The 21,982-nt window shown below is 38.2% G+C and overlaps 1 protein-coding gene across 1 annotated transcript in view; it reads left to right on the top strand.

Annotated features, from left to right (window-relative positions):
• Positions 1-21,982, top strand: part of ARIH1 (ariadne RBR E3 ubiquitin protein ligase 1) — a 122,807-nt gene that overhangs the window by 59,677 nt on the left and 41,148 nt on the right. Inside the window, exons 3-5 of the mRNA XM_060097039.1 lie at positions 9,825-9,969; positions 20,444-20,536; positions 21,035-21,090. Coding sequence (XP_059953022.1) covers positions 9,825-9,969; positions 20,444-20,536; positions 21,035-21,090 — 294 coding nt within the window. The remainder of the gene's footprint in view (positions 1-9,824; positions 9,970-20,443; positions 20,537-21,034; positions 21,091-21,982) is intronic.

Genomic DNA, 21,982 nt, shown 5'->3' with positions numbered 1-21,982 from the left:
ATAAGATAATGTGAATAACTGTGTTGAAATTTGAAATGAAATGGATAAGTTCTTAGAAATTTGCAATTCATAAAAATTTACATAAGAAATAAAAAACCCATATGGGGCTATAACTATAAAGTGAAATTTTCTATAAAGTCCAAGTCCAGATGGATATACTAGAAATTTCTACCAACATTTAATGAGACAGTAGCTCTAACCTTATATAACTTTATATTAGAAAACAGAAAAAGAGGATCCTTCACCTTCTTAAGTCTATCACAATCTTGATACAAAACCCAAAGAAAAATTACAGGTTCTATCATGTAAATAGATACAAACAAAGGGAAACACAAACCCAAAGTATTTGCAAATTGAATTCAGCAATACGTAAAAAAGATAATATTCCAGCATGGCCAGCTGAGATTTATCCCAGGAATGCTAGGTTAGTTTAACCTGAAACAATTAAATATGGTTGGTCAGTTAACAAATTCATGAGAAGAATATTTCAGTAGATGCAGAGGAGCAGTTGCTAAAAATTAGTAATCATTCATGATTTTAAAAAAACCATTGGCAAACTGGGCATTAAAGGGAACGTTCTTAATCTAATAAATCTGTAAAAACATCTGTAGGAGATATCATAGTTCATGCTGAGATGTTGAAAATATTTCTCTTTTAGATGGAGTTCAAGACATGGGTGTCTGTTATCTTCACTTATGTTCAACATTCACTTCATACTGAGGGAGATCCTAGCCAGTAGTTTACCGAAAATAATAATAATAAAGTATAATGGTTGTAAGGCAGATGCTAAATAGTTAATATTCACTGATGATATGAATTGTTTACATTGAAAATCCAAAGGAGTCTACAGATAAGTTGTTAAAATAAATGATTTTAGAAAGAAATATAAATTTTTTATTTTTTCTCAGCATTTACATGCATATCTTTGACCCAGTAATTCCACTCACAGGTATATATACCTAACAGAAAGAAATATGTATGTCTAAACTGAAAGTTGTATGTAAGCATGTTCATAGCAGCATTACCCATACCAGCTCCAAACTACAAACAACCCAAATGTTTATAGATAGATATACAATTGTGGTATATTTATATAACTTCAGCAATTAAATATAAATGAACTAGAGCTACGAGTGACTACATAGATGAATCTTAAAAACTGTTATATTGAGTGAAAGGAAAACAAATTCGACAGAATACTTATCCCCTGTATGGTTCTGTTTATATGAAATTCAAAAACAGGCAAAAATAAGTTATATTCTTTAAGGGTGCATATTTAGGTGGTAAAACTCTAAAGAAAAATGGGGTAGTGATTATCTCTGGGGGAAAGAGGAGCTTGTTACTGAGAAAGGGATGTTTGGAGGGTTTCTGAAGTACTAGCAGTTTTCTAGTTCTTGTCCTGGGTTGTATGATGCCCCCTGGATCTCCTTATTCCCTGAATTCTTATCACATTTACTGTTAAGTCATTTTGACTTCCTGAAGTTAGGTACTATTTTCTATACTTCCCTAAGCATTCTCCTCCTACCTCTTGCATACTTAGAATGACATACTGCAAATAGCTGTAGGTCTCTTTCCTTCAAAGCAATTAACATTACCGCTAACTAGCACATTTCCCACATATGGTTGGTTAATCTGTGAGGGAACTATGTAAAAATGATCTTAATCATATACTGTCTCTTTTTTTTTTTTTTGCGGTATGCGGGCCTCTCACTGTTGTGGCCTCTCACGTTGCAGAGCACAGGCTCCGGACGCGCAGGCTCAGCGGCCATGGCTCGCTGGCCCAGCCGCTCTGCGGCATTTGGGATCCTCCCGGACTAGGGCACGAACCCATGTCCCATGCATTGGCAGGCGGACTCTCAACCACTGCACCACCAGGGAAGCCCCTGTCTCATATTTTGGTAACTTATTCTTGGTTTTAGCATAGAGAGATTTTTAAACATACTTTGGTTTATAGGCTCTTAACATTGACAACCTGTGGGCTTCCATTAAATATATTGAAACACCGTTATCAGAGTAATAAAAGGGTATATCTTTTTGTACTCAAAGAAATCATTTTTGTCTTTAATTGGAATCAGACCCATTATTGCATAAATCACAAGTAGCTTATTTCATTTTATTTACTGAGTTGTGCTGTTCATGTGTAACAGGAGGAAAAGACCATTGAGCTGAGCAGAGCAGAGGGTGTAGACTTCCCTTGCATGCACATATCTGGACAGAGGGCACAGAAACCACTGTCTTTGTTTTCTTTGAAGTAAAACATAGTTTAAAAAAATAGTATTGGTTCTTGTCATTTTGGGGGCCGTGGTCTCTTGAGAGCCATGGTCTCTTTTGAGAAATTAATAAAAGCTTTGGATTCTCAGGGGAGGGGAATGAGCATGTGTAAATAAGATAGAATGTTTTGGGTACTGTACAGTTGTTGAAGTGCCAGGGATTTCAGGTTAGAAGAACTTGGTAAATTGGAATAATCATAATCAAGCCAAAGAACATGGACAACTACCAGTGAAGATGACACATGCGTATTTAAGTGTGGCTGGAATACCCAGTGAAACCAGCATCTGTGTCTTCTGAGGCCTCTAGTGTAGAGTTCTCTCTTCTCTGTTATGAAGGGAATAGTTATTAGCTTCTTCTTACGATTTCCGGCGTAGTTTCAGATCTGCCTTGAAAGTTCATATGAGAATGAAGTCTTATTCTTCAAAAAAGTCTTTTAATTAGCAAAATATTGATAGTAGGTAAAGCTGGATGGTGGGTATGTGGGAGTTCAAGTTATTTTTCTTTTGGCTTTTGTGTATTTAAATTGTTCTGTAATAAATGGGAATGGGAGCCTTTTTGGAAGATGGCATAGTTATTGTGTTTCTGTTATGATTTTGCTAATTGAAGCCTAGATGGAGTTTATCTTAGATCTGTTTCACTGTGGTTAGTTTTCTTGATACACTTGCCTTCATCAAGACTTAGAACCAAAAGGATAAAGAATGGAAGAACACAGAAAGGTTCTTAAAAATTACACAATAAGATTTTTGTACTGCAACTTGAAAGTAATATTATCAGTATTTAGTAACTTTTTTGTCAAGTGGTCTTTTGTTTAGCAGTAAGCAAGCTCAGGAGATTGTTTTTTAGTATCCTGCTGGGTTTTTGGTTTTGTTTTGTTTTAGGCTGCATTTTCCCCTATAGGGGAAAAAATCTATCAGAATCTCAAAAAGTATTTCTTTCTTAAAAATACATAATCAGTACATTTACTTAGCTATAAACCATGTATAATAATATTAAAATATGAGCTAAATTTATCTTTTAGACTAGCATAAAAAACCCAAAACTTTGAAAGCAAGTTTTTATAGACTTGTGTATGTCCTCGTTAGATCTTTTTTCTTACGAGGACCAAAAGTCTTCCTTAGAAAAAAAGATTTTCTATCCCTAAATCTTTAGACAGTTAACTAGTTCTCTGGAATTCTGAACTTTACTTAGTAGAGGTTCATATGTTTGCTAGTTAACCTTATATTCTAATTTTAGTCCTTTTGAAAGAGTACCTTTAAAAACCACAAAGAATGTGGTAAATCTTTTAATTTGTTTAAAGTTTACCTTCTACTTCAGGAGCCCTTTTTAAATTTAAATTTTTATCTAAGTAACACAGTTAAAGTTACTGAAAGGTTTTAAGTTTTATTTTAAGCTTTTAAGGGCGTTATAAATGAAAAATAGTGCTCAAATCATCAGTTCTAATCTCATTCCCCAAAAGAAAAAGAACTCTTCAGTAATTCTTAATGACTTGCTTATACTACCATACAATATTAGATCTACTGGCTTCTTTCTATGGAAGATGAGGAATAAGCTCTGAAAATAATGTTTATATGTAAAGACTGGAGAAAGCCTTATCTCCTGGTGTGTCTACTCTCTTGTTCCGTTTTGCTGGTTTAAGACACGTTTTCATTCATTATCTATTATTTTTGCTTTTTATAAATATGGCAGTTTTTATTCATCCATAAGATATAAATGGAAATCTTTTCCTTTGCACCTTTGATATTTTTCCTTAAATATACCTTTTCTAAAAGTGGAAAGAATTACACCGTTTAGAAGCAGGTTAATGGGGCAATGGATGGTTGAAATGGCAATTCCTAGAAGAGATGTTGATGTCACAGATCTTTTTTAGTGCTTTGTCAGAACATAAAGTATAGAATAATTGTAACTGTTTTGTTGCCTTTTGAAATTGAAATCTGGTACCCATAAAATGCCACATGAGAATGTGAAACAAAAATTATTTGGTTATTTAGAAGTAAAAGTTCGTTTACTTCTATACATGTTTATTTGTGGATATATATATATATATAATTATTTTAATAAATTTTCATATATATGTTTGTGTGTTTTAGCTCGCTCTCAGGCTTATAGTAGTAGATAAGTGATGTATAAAAATGTATGGGAGCATTAAAGACCTATAAGGAGAATTGAACTCTGGTAACCCAAAAATAAGCAGTAGAAAAGCCCAGTATATAACTTTAAATTAGCTTAACAGTTTTGCTTTTCCCATTTTGTTGTGAAAATAAGTACAACATCAACAGTGATCTTTTTATGAAGTATGAAGCCCTAGTGGCTTTTAAAATAAACTCACAATGACAAAATTAAATATTGACATGGCAAACAGTGATGCTAGTCATTCAGGATTCAAGAAGAAACTTTAGCCAGTGATATACCCCACCTGCCATGTCTCCCCTCTCCATAACCAGACATAGTTTTTAAGCTGTAACTCTTCCTGCCTTGAAATTTAATTCTTGTTATGTGGTATATTTCTGTCTAATAGTCAAGGAAAATGAAAAATTAAGATCTAGATTTTCTGGAAGGTTGGCTGATTTAAGTGCCAGTTTGCTTAACTATATTTATATAAGCATACTGAACAGAAAGAACCTTAGAGAGAGAAGAGGATTTATAATCTCTACTGAAGAACCTCTCAGATCGCCCTTCTAACAATCTTTTTGGTGGTGGGTCTTGCAGGATCTTAGTTCCCCAATCAGGGATCGAACCCAGGGCCCTGGCAGTGAGAGCACAGAGTCCTAACCACTGGACCTCCAGGGAATTCCTAGCCATTCTAACAATCTTTAATCTAGGCCATGTGAGAGATGGGGTGGGGATACTCTAATCATGCCCTTGCCCCACCGAGGAAAGGCTGGATTGAAGGAAAAACCACACTGCTATTCTGTTTTTCTTTTCATCAATATGATTTTCTCAAAAGGATGGGCAAATTTTGCAGGAAAGGAGGGCAGCAGTGTCCTACCATAATCTTTGCAGCTGTTGACCAAAGTCAGTGAAGCAGAGAGAAATATGTGTGTTAACTCATTAAACAAGGTACCTGAACTTCAGTGCTTCACACTGAATTAGTCTCTCTTCATTTTGGTCTGTTTTTCACAGGCAAGGGTGTATGTAAGAGCCAGCAAACTGAAGGAACTTTCAGATATATAGTGACCAGGTATACAAACTGTGGGGAGTTAAGAATCCACCTGTATTCTTGAGCATAGTAGTAGTCCTTAAGAAAACTATCATAATTAGCAGGCTGAAAAAACCTTCTTTGTTCTTTTAAGAAGATTAAAGTAAACATAGACTCTATGAGATTAGGGATCAAAGATAAACTGATGAAACAACAGAACAAGACTGAAAACAGAACTAAGAAAAAAAATAAAGGGACAAGCAGTAATCTTGCAGAAGATAAAACCACGTTGGCAACCGCAAGAAATAGAGCAGATACTATGGAAAATGGAGATACGTAAGAGAAGAAAAGGACAAAGAAGGAATTAGTAGATGGTAGACAGGGAGGAAAATTAGCAAAGGCTGGGCACAAATCAAGCAGGTCTTAATAACTAAAAGCTCTTGAAGTAATTACTACCTGAATGGCATTTCAAAAGAGAAAGTTAAATGCTAAGATAAACCCTACAGAACTAAACTTAAAGAATGAAGAGGGGCCTCCCTGGTGGCGCAGTGGTTAAGAGTCCGCCTGCCGATGCAGGGGATACGGGTTCGTGCCCCGGTCTGGGAGGATCCCATATGCCGCGGAGCGGCTGGGCCTGTGAGCCATGGCCGCTGGGCCTGCGCGTCCGGAGCCTGTGCTCCGCAATGGGAGAGGCCACAACAGTGAGAGGCCCGCATACCGCAAAAAGAAAAAAAAAAAAAAGAATGAAGAAACCTTGTATATATGTCAGTTGAAAAATGATTTGAATTATAAAATGAGAATTATTTTGATCACAGACTTCAATAACAGTGGGTACCAGAAGAAAATGGAGGCTGTCAGTATAGAGAATATTGGGGGTGGGGTGAGTAGGATTTTGGCCAAAGTGAGCATTTGAATACAATTAAACATTTTAATTATGTCTAAGTAATTAATTAGGGCTATCAAGCTTAGGAAACAAAAAGCAGTTTTTACTATTCTTGAAAGAAAAGCTATATAATGTCAAAACAGTGTAATTAGTGAAAAAATTATGTAAAATGATAATCAACTGGGAAAAGCTCCAGGAAGTTCCAAACAAAACTATAGGGTTAAGTGTAGGGTCATATAATACAAGGACAATCAGTGTATCATTGAAAGTTGGCGAAATAGCTTTAAGTACCCATTTTAAGTTATGTTTAGTAAAAATAAATTAGACTTCAGTATCTTCCGGAAAACTATAGCAGAGTCATTGGTGGACAAAGCAAGTAATAAATAAAAATAAAGAACAAATTTTAAAATGTTACATTTCTGTAAGATGGAACTTAATAAATGAAAAAAATTTCTAGGCCTGCCTGCTGTGATCAGCAATATGAGTGGATTCTTCAACTCCCCATTCTGTTTACCTGGGCTGTATTTGAAAGCTATTTGCCTTCTATAATAGACCAAAAACTATAAACTCTAATATATTGCTATCTTTAAGAAATATTCCTAAATAAAGGATTCAGATTTATTATCAGGTATCATTAAGAAGTCACTCTTTTCTTTAAAAAGAAATTGAACGCTTATAGTAAGATTCTTCTAGGTACTAGGGCTACCTCAGTAATAAAATAGTCCTCATGGGGTTTACATTCTAGCAGGAAAAACATAAATGGCGATTACAGAGTTAGTAATGTGATGTGTCGCACTGGAGTACAAAGTACTGTGAGGACGTAATACAAGGGAACCTTACCTAATTGGAGGGGGAGGAGCTGTCGAAGAAGATTTATTTGAGGAAGTGCAGTTCAAGCTGAGACCTAAAGTAAATGGTTAGACATTTGGCTTAAAATAAAATGGAATCCCTGCTTTCCCCCTTACTACACAAAAATAATTTCCATGTGAATCAACAGTTTTTTTTGTTTTTGTTTTTGTTTTTTTGCGGTATGCGGGCCTCTCACTGTTGTGGCCTCCCCCGTTGCGGAGCACAGGCTCCGGACGCGCAGGCTCCGGACGCGCAGGCTCAGCGGCCATGGCTCACGGGCCCAGCCGCTCCGCGGCATATGGGATCCTCCCAGACCGGGGCACGAACCCGTATCCCCTGCATCGGCAGGCGGACTCTCAACCACTTGCGCCACCAGGGAGGCCCGAATCAACAGTTTTAATGGAAACAGTTTAAAGGAATGACCTAAATCATGAATAATTTTTATAGTCTTTGGGTATAGAGATTTTTTTTAAAACTTCATATGAAATCCATAAATCACAACAGTTTTGCATCGTAAATTTACCTACATAAAAATTAAAAGTGGCAATTAAACACCATTAAGCAGGATTCAAAGGCAAGTTAGAAGCTGTGGGAAGAAAGCAATCCATAAAACAAAGGGTTATCTTCCTGTTTACATACTAAACTCATAAAATAATAACAGAATCTTCACAGAAAAATTAGTGAAGTTCAGCTTCACTAATAAAGAAATGCAAGTTAGGTCTAATTATTTTCCCCCATCAAATGGGACAAGATTTTTTTTTTTTTTTTTTTTTTTTTTTTTTTTTTGCTGTACGCGGGCCTCTCACTGCTGTGGCCTCTCCCGTTGCGGAGCACAGGCTCCGGACACACAGGCTCCGCGGCCATGGCTCGCGGGCCCAGCCGCTCCGCGGCATGTGGGATCCTCCGGGACCGGGGCACGAACCCGTGTCCCCTGCATCGGCAGGCGGACTCTCAACCACTGCGCCACCAGGGAAGCCCTGGGACAAGATTTTAATCTAGGATTGTTACATGTGGAACATCTCTAAATGTCTTTCAGTATAAGGTTGGTTAAGTAAATTATAGTATATACCTACAGGGAAATATGCAACAATGAAAAATAATGTAGACCCACCCATACTCATGACAAAGATGTTACATATTGTTCAGTGAAGAAAGCAGGTAATAAGCCTGGAATATGAGATTACATGAAATATGCACATGTCTGTTTGTATTTGCATAGAATGCTGTCTAGTCTGTTCACCAAAGTATTAGGAGTTGCTAATTTTGTGTAGTTAAGTTCTAGATGCCAAGAGTTTATCCTTTCTTGTGAGCATGAATATTTTTTTATAAAAACAAGGGGTTTAGTTGGTTTACCTATTCATATTAAGTGTTAGCTTCATACGTTTTCTGTTTTTCAGATAAAACTTACATCTTAGGTTTTTTTCAGAGATAACCTTTGTAGGAGAGCATTTGATTTATCTGCTCTATATATTTTGATCAGGGACAACTTCATATGAGTTCCTCTTTTATAATATGTTGACATTTTGATTGATAACTTGACCAGTTCATTGACACATAACTGTAGTCAAAGTATTTATAAAAAGATATTTATCAGTCTTAGGAGAGTGATGCGGTTTGTTCTCATGAGTGATTTTCCGGAGATGTAGCAAATGCTTTGAACAAAGCCTGAACAAGACTTCCACTAAAAATATTGAGAATCTCTTGAGTATCGATTATTTTTAACTTGAGAGCCTCCTGTTTATATATAAAGAACTTTGTAGTTATTTAAACCTAGACTTAACAAGCTAAAAAGTAAGTTGATCAGATTCCATGTTAATATTTTTGCTGGTTATATTGATTCACAAATTGAAAGTTTTTCTATCTATTGCTTTTCCATTTAGAATATTAAGATATTTCAGGAGGCCAAAGACCATGTCTTAACTGGATTAATGGGAGATATTGTGCTATTTACCACTGTCTTCTGTCAAGAAGTTTACAGTTCAGTTGAAACTCTGTAGCTAGTACTTGCCATACCATGCTGTTGACATATTAGATGGTGAACTACTTCTATATATTTTGATACATATTTTATGAAAAAGCTAATGTATAGATTATTTGATACAAAACTTTTAAAGATACATGTTTTTGTTTCCTCCTTCTTCCCTTTTCCTATTAAAAACTTTTAAAAGAATATTTAGAAAGCAAGTCTTTTGTAGAATGAGACACATGTAATAGTTTCATTTTTTAAATGATTTGTGGGATAAGGTATGCTTTATAGGTGGTTTACTTGCTAATATATTTAAACTGGTATAACTAAAATTATTAATAAAATGAATTCATTGGTATAAAATATAGCCTAGCCTTTTGAAATACCATTACTCTTCATAAGGTCCCACTTAGAGATAGTACAACTTTCATCCTTAGGTTTTAATTGTAGTGCTGTTAATATTACTAATAGCTTAACCTCTCATGATAGAAACAAAGTAAAAAGTGTCAAAATAGCAACAAAAATTCAATCTGCTTTCATACACATATGCTTCTATTTGCTACAGTTGGTAGCCATACAGCTTATTTCTTCTGAGCAAGGAAGGTTATGGTCTTGGTTTAATTTACTTCACTGACTTTCCCTATAGAAAATCAGGTTTTTGGAGAGCTCTAACAGTGTGCTATTGCTGGGCTCTCATCCTTTCTGTTTAAATAATGCAGGTACTTTGATGGAAACCTGGAGAAGCTCTTTGCTGAGTGTCATGTAATTAATCCAAGTAAAAAGTCTCGAACCCGCCAGATGAATACAAGGTCATCAGCACAGGATATGCCTTGTCAGATCTGCTACTTGAACTACCCTAACTCGGTGAGTATCTGGTAGTTTAAGGCTAGCACTGACTCTCTATTTCAGAGGGTAAATCAACTTTTCATTATTTAAATAAAGGAAGATCTGGGAATCTGGGATTGTAGCAAAGCAGTAACCTATCAATATATTAAGGATAAAGAAAGGAAAAGAAAGAGTAAGAGCTTGTTCTCTCTCAGTCCTCCCCCATTTGCGCTGTGTGTGTGTGTGTGTGTGTGTGTATGTATGTGTATGTGTGTCTGCATTGGGTCTTCGTTGCTGCTGCTTGTGGGCCTTCTCTAGTTGCAGTGAGCGGGGGCTACTCTTCGTTGCAGTGCGCGGGCTTCTCATTGCGGTGGCTTCTCTTGTTGCGGAGCATGGGCTCTAGGCACTCGGGCTCAGTAGTTGTGGCGCACGGGCTTAGTTGCTCCGCGGCATGTGGGATCTTCCCGAACCAGGACTCGAACCCATGTCCCCTGCATTGACAGGATTCGTAACCACTGCGCCACTAGGGAGGCCCCCATTTGCTTTTTAAAGCAGCAACGTGTCCAAGTTGTCATTACACACTTAAATCTTTTCCATTTTTATATTACCACTGTGAGAGAATTGTGTAATAGGTAGGCAGCAAACAGAATTATTTTCCATCAAAATTAAAATAGATTTAAAACTAAGTTTTTAGAATAAATATCCAAAACACTTATAAAATGTCTTTAATGCTATTTCACTAGGGAGCTTTCAGGGTTTTCAGGATTTTCACACAGATCCATTCTAACGGAGATTCCTTAGTACAAGTATCACTCTTAAAAACCTATTGAATTTAGATGATTAACTTTGGGGTATCTAGTGAAGAAATTTTAGGCTTAAATAAACATAGTCTTCCTATGAAGGCACGTTATTGTTAACTGTAGGAATATTACATTTGTGGAAAAAAAAGGGGGTTTAGTTACTTTTGTAATTCACCTCTTAAGATGTTTCAAGATATCTAAGAATAATTTAATTATACAACAATTATAACTACCTTGTTCATATTGTCTAATAGTTAAGCAGCTTTTTCTAGTAATTAGTGTATACCAGGTCATTGTCACCCATGTTATATATTTTAACATATTGAAGGTTTTTCATTGTTAATCTTAGAGTTTAACATGTGTAGCTCTAAAGGTTCCCATTTGAAGGAAGTTAATTTGTTTACATATACAAGTGCTTAGAAAAGAAGTTTTAAAAGAAAGTTAATTATATGCTCTTAGAGAAATGGAAAATCAGAGTTAAAATAATTTAGTAGGTAAAATGCTGAATTGAATTTCCAAATTCTCAAGTTTTGATCACAGCTCTTAACACTAGCTTTTTGGCTTTGGGTAGTAAATCATCTAATCTGGCTGGTTCTCAGTGTTTTTAATCTTTCAAATAAATTGAATAAGACATTCTTTCAAACCTCTGTCAGCCTGAACTACTATTTATTCATTTCTCTCTCCTTAAATCACAATCCTAACTTAAGTATTTAAAAAGAACAATCAGCACTCCTATTAAAAATACATTAATTTCATGTTTTGACCTTTTTTTTTTTTTTTTTTGGTGATACGCGGGCCTCTCACTGTTGTGGCCTCTCCCATTGCGGAGCACAGGCTCCGCACGCGCAGGCTCAGCGGCCATGGCTCACGGGCCCAGCCGCTCCGCGGCATGTGGGATCCTCCCGGACCGGGGCACGAACCCGTGTCCCCTGCATCGGCAGGCGGACTCTCAACCACTGCGCCACCAGGGAAGCCCCATGTTTTGACCATTTTATCATCTTTCTTTAATAGTTGACATTTGTGTAGTGTTTACAGTTTATAAATGTTTCTATGAGGTAATACTGAGACCCAAATAATTTGTCCCAGCTTATGCAAGGTTTCCTTATTCCTTGGCATTTCCCTTTGTGCTCTATTACAGCAGCTCCTCCTTAGTTTAAATCTTAAATGTAATTCGAGTACTGAAGCTAGCTGCTTGCAAATAACTCCTGTAACTTCCTCAGTGCCCTTGGTATTGGCAGTCTGAACAAATTAGAATTGAAAATCATGAGTAGATATTCGCAGTGTAAATTGTGCTTGCACTTGTAACTGATAATGGAGAAACCACTATTTATTCATTCAATCATTCAGCACACCAGGCACAATTCTAAGCGTTAGAAACAACAGAGAATAAAGGCATAATGCCTGCCTTAGATAATTTACAGGTTAGCTGGGCAGATGAGTAAAATGACATAGTCAGAAAAAATGGTAAATGCTTTGATAGGGCATGATACTGTGGGAACATGTTGGAGAGACACCTAACCCAGTTTTGGATCAGGGAGAACTTCCCACAGACACTGACATTTGAACTAACCTCTGAAGGTGTGGTAGTTAGGTAAACTAGGAAATACCGAAGCCAAAGGAAGAGAATGCAGTTCCAAGAATGGTAAACAGTGCTAGCTTCAGAGAAGAGAATTGAAAGGTGAGTTTGGAATTAACAACAAGAAGTTGACTGATGATCCTGGAAAGTTATCAATATTTTAAGTATTGTGGTAAGATGGGAAACCAAACTGCATGGGCTGAAGAATTATTGACTTGAAAGTAGTAAAGGAAGGGGAAGCAATAAATATAAACAGATTAGTCTTTTAAAGGAAGTTTGGCTATGTAAATGACAGGAAAAGCAAACAGCAGCATGGGTTGGAAAGTAAGTTAAAGTGTTAAGGAAACCGTGTTAGGAAAAAGTAATCATGGTGAAACTAGGACTTCTTTTCTCACAGTTTTTAGGCTAATGAAGAAGGATAATTTTAACCTATTCAGTTTTGCAAGTAAATGTCACCTGAGATTCTTCATTCATGCTTTATTAATTGGATGGATGATTTCTTTACTTACATTACTTAAATAACTCCCATGTTTCAGTTTCCACTACTCTCTTCAAACACTGATACTAGCCTTTTATTATTGTGTATCTTTGATACCTTTCTCGTAGAAAGCAACTTTGCTTTATTACAGTGCGACATGAAAACAGATTTTATTTTAAGTAAATGCTTCTGACAGCTTAGTTTATAATACTTTGGAGTTAACTATTTTGGGTGGTCTCTTCTTTAAAAACAATTTCCTGAGATTTTGGAACACTCTTTAAGTTCAGAGATGCCTCCCCCATCCCTCTGCCCCCTTGTGTTGTGGCCAGTTCAGGGGGTTCCTGCTCCTGGCAACAGTTACTCACTTTATAATAATGTTCTTTTGAATCAAAGCATAAGATTTAGCTCTACTAGGAAATATAGCTTGAGCTACCATATCATTTTTATGACATAAATAATTTGTATTTTCTAAGAATAAGGTATGTTAAATAGATAAAAGCAAAGTTGAAGATTGTGTGACGATTGTCCACCCTCGGCTTCCTCATCCCTGGGGCACTTCTGAATCTTTGTGCTCTATCTTCCTTTTTAACTCATTCCATTTTACAGATGAGGGAACTGGTGCCCTGATTATTTGCTCAGTTTTTATGAACAAAATGGCTTCAAGTTAGAGATTATATGGGCAACTTCTGATAGAAGAAAGATAATTCTTAATGTTCTTTTCTTTGACATTAGTTGCTATCTGTGTAAATGGTGGAGATAAATGAAACTTTTAAGAGTATGTATTCTTTTTTCAGTTCTTTTTCTTCAGCACCATTAATTTCTGTTGTAGATAATATTTTATATATTTTTAGTGTATTCTTGGTCAGATATATTTATGATATAAACAGGGGTAAGTTTAACGAATAGATAATCTGATCCCCTGAATCAGGGAAAGACCCAGGGAGCCAAGTAGGTAAACACAAGGTAGTAAGGGAACAAATATATCAGAGGAGGAGGAAGGAAAGGGAACTAAGACAGACAGGATGATACCCTGATATATCCATGATGATAAAACTCTTTTTTTTTAAAAATTAATTTATTTTATTTTTGGCTGTGTTGGGTCTTCATTGCTGCATGCAGGCTTTCTCTAGTTGCGGTGAGCAGGGGCTACTCTTCGTTGTGGTGTGCGGGCTTCTCATTGCGGTGGCTTTTCTTGTTTCAGAGTACAGGCTCTAGGCGTATGAGCTTCAGTAGTTGTGGCTCACGGGCTCAGTAGTTGTGGCTTGCAGGCTCTAGAGCGCAGGCTCAGTAGCTGTGGCGCACGGGCTTAGTTGCTCCGTGGCATGTGGGATCTTCCCGGACCAGGGCTCGAACCCATGTCCCCTGCATTGGCAGGCAGATTCTTAACCACTGTGCCACCAGGAAAGCCTGATGACAAAACTCTTGAGCACAATGAATATGTCTTTATACTACAGGTTAGTTTTTGCTTTATCTTTGGGCATGCGTGTGTGATTTATTTTTGTAATTTATCTTGTTTAGTCTTGTTATCTGTTTAATTAGAAAGGTTATTGGGGGACTTCCTGGTGGTCCAGTGGTTAAGACTTTGCCTTCCAATGCAGGGGGTGCAGGTTCGAGCCCTGGTCGGGGAGCTAAGATCTCACATGCCTCCCAGCAAAAAAAAAAGCCAAAACATAAAACAGAAGCAATATTGTAACAAATTCAGTAAAGACTTTAAAAAATGGTCCACCTCAAGAAAAACAAAGAAAAGTTATTGGAAAGGGAGGGAAAAAAAAGCTTTCTTTCTGTTTTTTTCTTATCTTATAATGAGCCCTGGTGTAGAAGTCCCAGAAGTGAAGGTGTTACTTATAGTGATCACTTACTAACCATTGTGACCTTTAATCTCTCAGTCTTTGAAAAATTAATAAAGCACATGAGGATGTGTATGTGTTCTTTTTTTTTTTTTAAGGCCATTTTCTTTTTATTTCTTTATTTATTTTCGGCTGGGTAGGGTCTTTGTTGCTGCACACGGGCTTTTCTCTGGTTGTGGCGAGTGGGGGCTACTCTTCGTTGCAGTGCGCAGGCTTCTCATTTTGGTGGCTTCTCTTGTTGCGGAGCACGGGCTCTAGGTGCACGGGCTTCATTAGTTGTGGCTCGCAGGCTCTAGAGTGCAGGCTCAGTGGTTGTGGTGCATGGGCTTAGTTGCTCTGCGGCATGTGGGGTCTTCCCCTACCAGGGCTTGAACCCGTGTCCTGCGTTGGCAGGTGGATTCTTAACCACTGCACCACCAGGGAAGCCCTGTGTATGTGTTTTTAAGTCACCAGTAAAACATTTTAGACTTGCCGATACATGACTCTATTGTATTTGTCCTTTACAGAATGCCCCTTCTCATTATAGTCTCAAAAATCAAATACTCTCCTTTAGTAATCTGGCAACAGGTTAGTGCCATATCTCCTTCACTACTGGGGAGTAATGAGAATAGATTCTTTTTATTGACTTCCTGGATTTTTTTTTTTTTTTTTTTTTTTTTTTTTTTTGCGGTACGTGGGCCTGTCACTGTTGTGGCCTCTCCCGTTGCGAGCACAGGCTCTGGACACGCAGGCTTAGCGGCCATGGCTCACGGGCCTAGCCGCTCCGCGGCATGTGGGATCTTCCCGGATCGGGGCACGAACCCGTGTCCCCTGCATCGGCAGGCGGACTCTCAACCACTGCGCCACCAGGGAAGCCCCCAGATCTTTTTTTTAATGGATGAGAATATTGATTTCCCAAATATTCATCTTCACTCACTTTGTGAATGAGTTAGAATCATTGTCAATCTCTGAATAGCACCATATTTTAAAAATTTAATTTATTATTATTTTTTGGCTCTGCTGGGTCTTTGTTGCATGCAGGCTTTCTCTAGTTGCAGTGAGTGGGGGCTGTGCTTCGTTGTGGTGTGTGGGCTTCTCATTGCAGTGGCTTCTCTTTTTGTGCGGCGTGGGCTCTAGGCACGCGGGCTTCAGTAGTTGCAGCATGTGGGCTCAGTAGTTGTGGCACATGGGCCTAGTTGCTCCGTGGCATGTGGGATCTTCCCGGACCAAGGATCGAACCCATGTCCCTTGCATTGGCAGGTGGATTCTTAACCACTGCGCTACCAGGGAAGTCCCCATTTTTAAAATATTTTATTTTATTTTATTTTATTTATTTATTTTTTGCAGTATGTGGGCCTCTCACTGTTGTGGCCTCTCCTGTTGCGGAGCACAGGCTCCAGACGCGCAGGCTCAGCGGCCATGGCTCACGGGCCCAGCTGCTCTGCGGCATGTGGGATCTTCCCGGACCAGGGCACAAACCCGTGTCCCCTGCATCGGCAGGCGGACTCTCAACCACCGTGCCACCAGGGAAGCCCCCCCATATATTTTTTAAAATATTTATTTATTGTTTATTTTTAATTTATTTTTGGCTGTTTTGGGTCTTAGTTGTGGCACGTGGGATCTTTCGTTGCAGAGCGTGGGCTTCTCTCCAGTTGTGGTGTGCAGGTTTTTTTTCTCTTCTCTAGTTGTTGTGCACAGGCTCCAGGGTGTGTGGGCTATGTAGTTGTGGCATGTGGGTTCCAGAGCACATGGGCTCTGTAGTTTGCAGTATGCAGGCTCTCTAGTTGAGGCTCGTGAGCTCAGTAGTTGTGGCACGTGTGCTTAGTTCCCCGACAAGGGATCGAACCCGCGTCCCCTGCATTGTAAGGCGAATTCTTTATCACTGGACCACCAGGGAAGTCCCTGAATAGAACCATATTTTAACCTTGATATTTTCCATGATTTGTTCTGTAAAACTAGTCTCAGGGCTCTGAAACATTTTCTTCCCTGGCTACTTTCCAGGTATTTTTTATATAGTTGATATGCTGTAATATTGTATCCTGACTATTTTCATCTGTATCATAAGCAACATCAGAAATTTTGTAAGCATATTTCAAATAACAGCTAATTAGAAAATGTTATAGAATGTAAAATGCCACTCTAAGAGCCACAGAATGAATAAAAGATCTGGGAATAAACTTGGCAAGAAATATGGAAGGTCTGTATGAAGAAAAGGGGAGATAAATGAATGCCAAGTATTTGGAAAGAGGAATAATAATGAAATAAAGAAAAAGAAGAATAGATTGATGGTGGTAGGGAGGGAACTAGTCCTACCAAATTCAGGAATAGGCAGTGCAGTGATTTCCCTGGTGGCACAGTTGATAGGGCTTTGCACTCCCAGTGCAGGGGGCCTGAGTTTGATCCCTGGTCAGGGAACTAGATCCCATATGCATGCCCCAGCTAAGAGTTTGCATGCCACAACTAAGGAGCGTGCGAGCTGCAACTAGGACCCGGGGCAACCGAAAAAACAGGAATAGGCAGTGTGGTGGAACAGGAGAGTCAAGTATACATGAGGAGAATTTAGTATATAATGGAGGAGGCATTTCAGATAAGGTGGATTATTTAATAAATGGTTGATGGAACAACTTGGTAGCCATCTGGAAACTTCAATTCTTACCTAACTGCTTGTATCTAAATTAATTTAGAAGCCATAGATTCTAAAACTAATACATTTTGCCTTATATGAATAAAGAGCTTCTGCGTAGCAGCAAAATGTAAACATTGAAACTGGGAGAAAATATTTTCCACACTTATAAACAGCCAATTTTCTATGTAAGTAAAACACCCCCGTAAATCATTTAGAAAAAAAGCCCAGAGGAAAAATGGGCAAAATAGGAGAAGAAATTTCACAGAAAAAGAAATATACAGCCTTAAATCTTTTTTCAAATGTTTAAACTTCACTCATAAAAAGAAATTAAAATGAAAACTAATGGTAGTTACTTCATTTTCAACTGTTAGATTGGCAGAGATCAAGGAGTTGGATAATACATTGTTTTGACATGGGTCACCAAGGTTTTGACGTGGATCACCAAGGGTCACCAAGGTCATATTCCCACCAAGGTTCTCTTCTATAGTATAAATTGCAACAGCCCCTATAAACAAAGCTTTGTAATAATCAAATTCTAAATTTATACTGTTACAATTTCACTTGCACAAATTTTTCCTGATACACATTCATTTAATCACAAAGGTAATAATAATAATAAAGAAAACCGAGATGCGGAAGAAAGTTTGTGGTACTTTTACCGTGTGTGTACCTGTGTACATTAGAACATCTCTGAAAGAATATAATATGTAAGATATTGGAAATAGTGATTACTTCTGGGTAGAGAGGTAGAGGACAAGGTAGAGAAGGATGGGGATGAGGGAGACTTATTTTTCCAACATAAACTCATATTGTTAAATAATTGTCTTTAACATCAGCCTATATTACTTACTCGTTTAAAAATAATTTGGTAGGGCTTCCCTGGTGGCGCAGTGGTTGAGATTCCGCCTGCTGATGCAGGGGACGCGGGTTCGTGCCCTGGTCCGGGAGGGTCCCACATGCCGCGGAGCGGCTGGGCCCGTGAGCCATGGCCGCTGAGCCTGCACGTCCGGAGCCTGTGCTCCGCAACGGGAGAGGCCACAACAGTGAGAAGCCCGCGTAACGCAAAAAAAATAAAATAAAAAAAAAATAATAATTTGGTAGTAAATATTGTAAAATATTCTTAAACTAAAATATGATAACCATTGGACTTCCCTGGTGGCACAGTGGTTAAGAATACGCCTGCCAATGCAGGGGACACAGGTTTGAGCCCTGGTCCCGGAAGATCCCACATGCCACGGAGCAACTAAGCCCGTGTACCACAGCTACTGAGCCTGTGCTCTAGAGCCTGTGAGCCACAACTACTGAGCCTCTGTTCTTTAACTACTGAAGCCCGTGCTCCGCAACAAGAGAAGGCACCACAAGGAGAAGCCTGCACACCGCAGTGAAGAGTAGCCCCTGCCTGCTCACTGCAACTGGAGAAAGCCTGCACGCAGCAGTGAAGACCCGACGCAGCCAAAAAAAGAGAAAGAAAATCTAAAAAAAAAAGAATTTAAAAAATTAAAAACAATAAAGTGTGATAACCATTATTTGTCTTTTGAAAATACAGTCCTCTAGACTCTCTTAATATTATTTAAAGTACCTGATTTTAATATCCCATTATAGAAGATAGTAGTATCCTTCATTTAACCAACTGTCAAACAGATAGTATTTCACATCATATAAGTAGTATAAGATTAGACCAAAATGTTACTATTATTCAAATGTTACTATTATTCTGAGGAAATATTTTGTCTTCCATAACATTTTATTTTCTAGTTTAGCCATGTTCCACGCAGCTCCATGAAGTGCTGTATTTGTGTCACATTTGAAAAATAACAGCTTTGGGAGCTCCGTGGCGGTCCAGTGGTTAGGACTTGGTGCTTTCACTGCCGTGGGCTGGGTTCAGTCCCTGGTTGGGGAACTAAGATCCCACAAGCCGCGTGGCGTGGCCAAAAAATAAAAGTAAAATAACAGCTTTATTAAGATGAATTCACATACCATACAACTTGCCTATTTAAAGTGGTCTTAAGTATAGTCACAGAGTTGTGCAGCCATTACCACAATTAATTTTGGAACATTTTAGTAACCCCCCAAAGACCTGTTCCGTTTACAGTCACTTCTCATTCCTTCCTAAGCTTCCCAGCCCTGAGCAACCACAAATCTACTTTCTTTCTCTATGAATTTGCATATTATGGACATTTCATATAAGTGGAATCAAACAGTATGTGCTCTTTTGTGATTGGCTTATTTCACTTAGCATGTTTTCAAGGTTCGTCCACATTATAGTATGTATCAATACTTTGCTCCCTTTTATGGCTGAATTATATTCTGTTATTATTGATATTTCACATTTTGCTTATTTGTCAGTTGATGGACATTCGAATTGTTTCCATTTTTGGGTTATTGTTGATAATGCTGCTGTGAACATTTGTGTACAAGTTTTTATGTGGGATATATGTTTTCATTTCTGTTGGGTATATACCTAGGAGTGGAATTGCTGGATCATATGGTATATTTAAGTTTTTTTTTTTTTTTTTTTTTGCGGTACGCGGGCCTCTCACTGTTGTGGCCTCTCCCGTTGCGGAGCACAGGCTCCAGATGCGCACGCTCAGTGACCGTGGCTCACGGGCCTAGCTGCTCCGTGGCATGTGGGATCTTCTCAGACCGGGGCACGAACCCGTGTCCCCTGCATCAGCAGGTGGACTTTCAACCACTGCGCCACCAGGGAAGCCCTCTGTTTAATTTTTTGAGAAAATGCCAGTGTTTTCCAAAGTTCCTGTAGCATTTTACATTCCCACCAGCAGTGTATGAGAGTTTTGATTTCTCTACATGCTTGTCAATGCTTTTATTATGTCTTTTTGATTATAGCTGTCCTAGTGGGTATGAAGTGATGTCTCACTGTGGCTTTGATTTACATTTCCCTGATGACTAAGGATATTGAGCATCTTTTCATATGCTTATTGGTACAAACTTGTTTTGTGCCTTTCCTAAAAATTATAAATATCTACTGCAGATGCATATCTCATTAATAGGTGTTTTGTGTTCAATGAATTTGCGTGTATAGATTTCACCACCTAGAAGTTCATTTTAGGAGCCCATCTAGTCATGTTAAGTTGGACATTTTAGCCACTGCGAGAAATGTGACCTAGTAGGGCCTTATTGAGTCACTATGTATAGTGATTCTCCTGATAATGTCTTTTCAAAGTCCATGTATTATTTTTGTTGCAGTATTTCACTGGCCTTGAATGTGGACATAAGTTTTGTATGCAGTGCTGGAGCGAATATTTAACTACCAAAATAATGGAAGAAGGCATGGGACAGGTAAAAATGCTAATTTGTTTCTGAGTTTTTCTAGAATTTCTTATAGTGTTTAGACCCTTACACAAATATAAACAGGTGAAGCATTCTGGGTTGTGAATTGCATGTGGACTTTTTTTCTAGATTAAAACAACTAAAAGATAATTGAGACTTTTTTCTATTTACAATGAGGCATTCCAGTTAAAGATCCAGTCCAGGTAATATTTTCTCAGCAGGCATTAACATTTGTATTTATCAGGCTAAACTTGTTGAGAATTTTTGTCATATCTCTTGCTTTTGCCAGTCAAGTTTTATATTGAAAAACCAGTTGTTTGGGTTAGCAGTTTTACTTACTTTATGGTGATACACATACACACATACGTTTCCTTTAATAGAAGGGGAGTGATTAAGGTCCTATAAATGTTAAGGTATCCTCAGAACCTAGCAAAGTTCCTGGCAATGGTAAACATTCAGTAAATATTTGTTGAATGAAGACATAGTTTAAATTTTGATCTTTTTCAGACTATTTCGTGTCCTGCACATGGTTGTGATATCTTAGTGGATGACAACACAGTTATGTAAGTACTTTTGATAGATTCTGCATGTTGAATATTGATTAGTTGGTTAAACCAAATTAATTTTCGCTCAACACCATAGAGGAGGTGAAATTTTTAGAGTCTGAGGAGACTTTCTAATCTATATTCCTTTGTAGTACACAAGCCTGTTTGTAACCTGGTTAAACGCCCAGTCAGTATTCTGGTAAAGTTGGCAATACATGATAGCTAGATTTCAGTAAACCTTGTAGTTGGAGAATAGGATATGTCAGTGTGTCAGTTGATGTCCTCTGGGAAGCTGATGCCAGGACAAAGTTAAAAGGGAAGGTGATTTATTGTGGGATAGCATCTATGTAGGATAAAGAGGAGGAGGAGCACTAGACAGACCATGATACAGTTCTGACACTTGTTAAATGAGAGAAAGAAGGAAGGAGGATTCAGTAGGAAGAGACTCAGACTATGTTGCAGCTGTGAGAGTCTCTGTCAGCCCTGTGGGGAACTCCAATGCATATAGGTTTCCCACAGAGGAATACCTCAGTAAGCAGAAATGGCCAGGCCCTGGTACCATTGTCATGCTCAGTCTCTCACTGGGAGCTAACCAGGGGGAATGTGGCCTCAGCTGGAACACTGCCACTGGATCCCAAAGACACTGCAGCTGGAGGCTGTTGGCTATCTACTGGCCTTGTGAAAGGTTCCCTTTTGAAGTAGAGAAAGAAACTTGAAGAAACAAGCATAGTTAGCTCCTGTACATGGGGTAAAATCCCAGGTTGTTTAATTCCTGAGTCAGTGCTGTTTTCATGACCTCAGGCTACCTAACTGATTTCAGTCTAGGAAGATAAACATATCAAGGGCCTGTATGATCCACAGTCAAATTGTGTAATTAGCCCTGGATAATTGCCTATATAAAGGTATGTCT

The sequence above is a fragment of the Mesoplodon densirostris genome, chromosome 4, assembly GCF_025265405.1.
Source record: "Mesoplodon densirostris isolate mMesDen1 chromosome 4, mMesDen1 primary haplotype, whole genome shotgun sequence".
NCBI lineage: Eukaryota > Metazoa > Chordata > Mammalia > Artiodactyla > Ziphiidae > Mesoplodon > Mesoplodon densirostris.
This window is presented reverse-complemented; position numbering and strand designations above follow the sequence as displayed.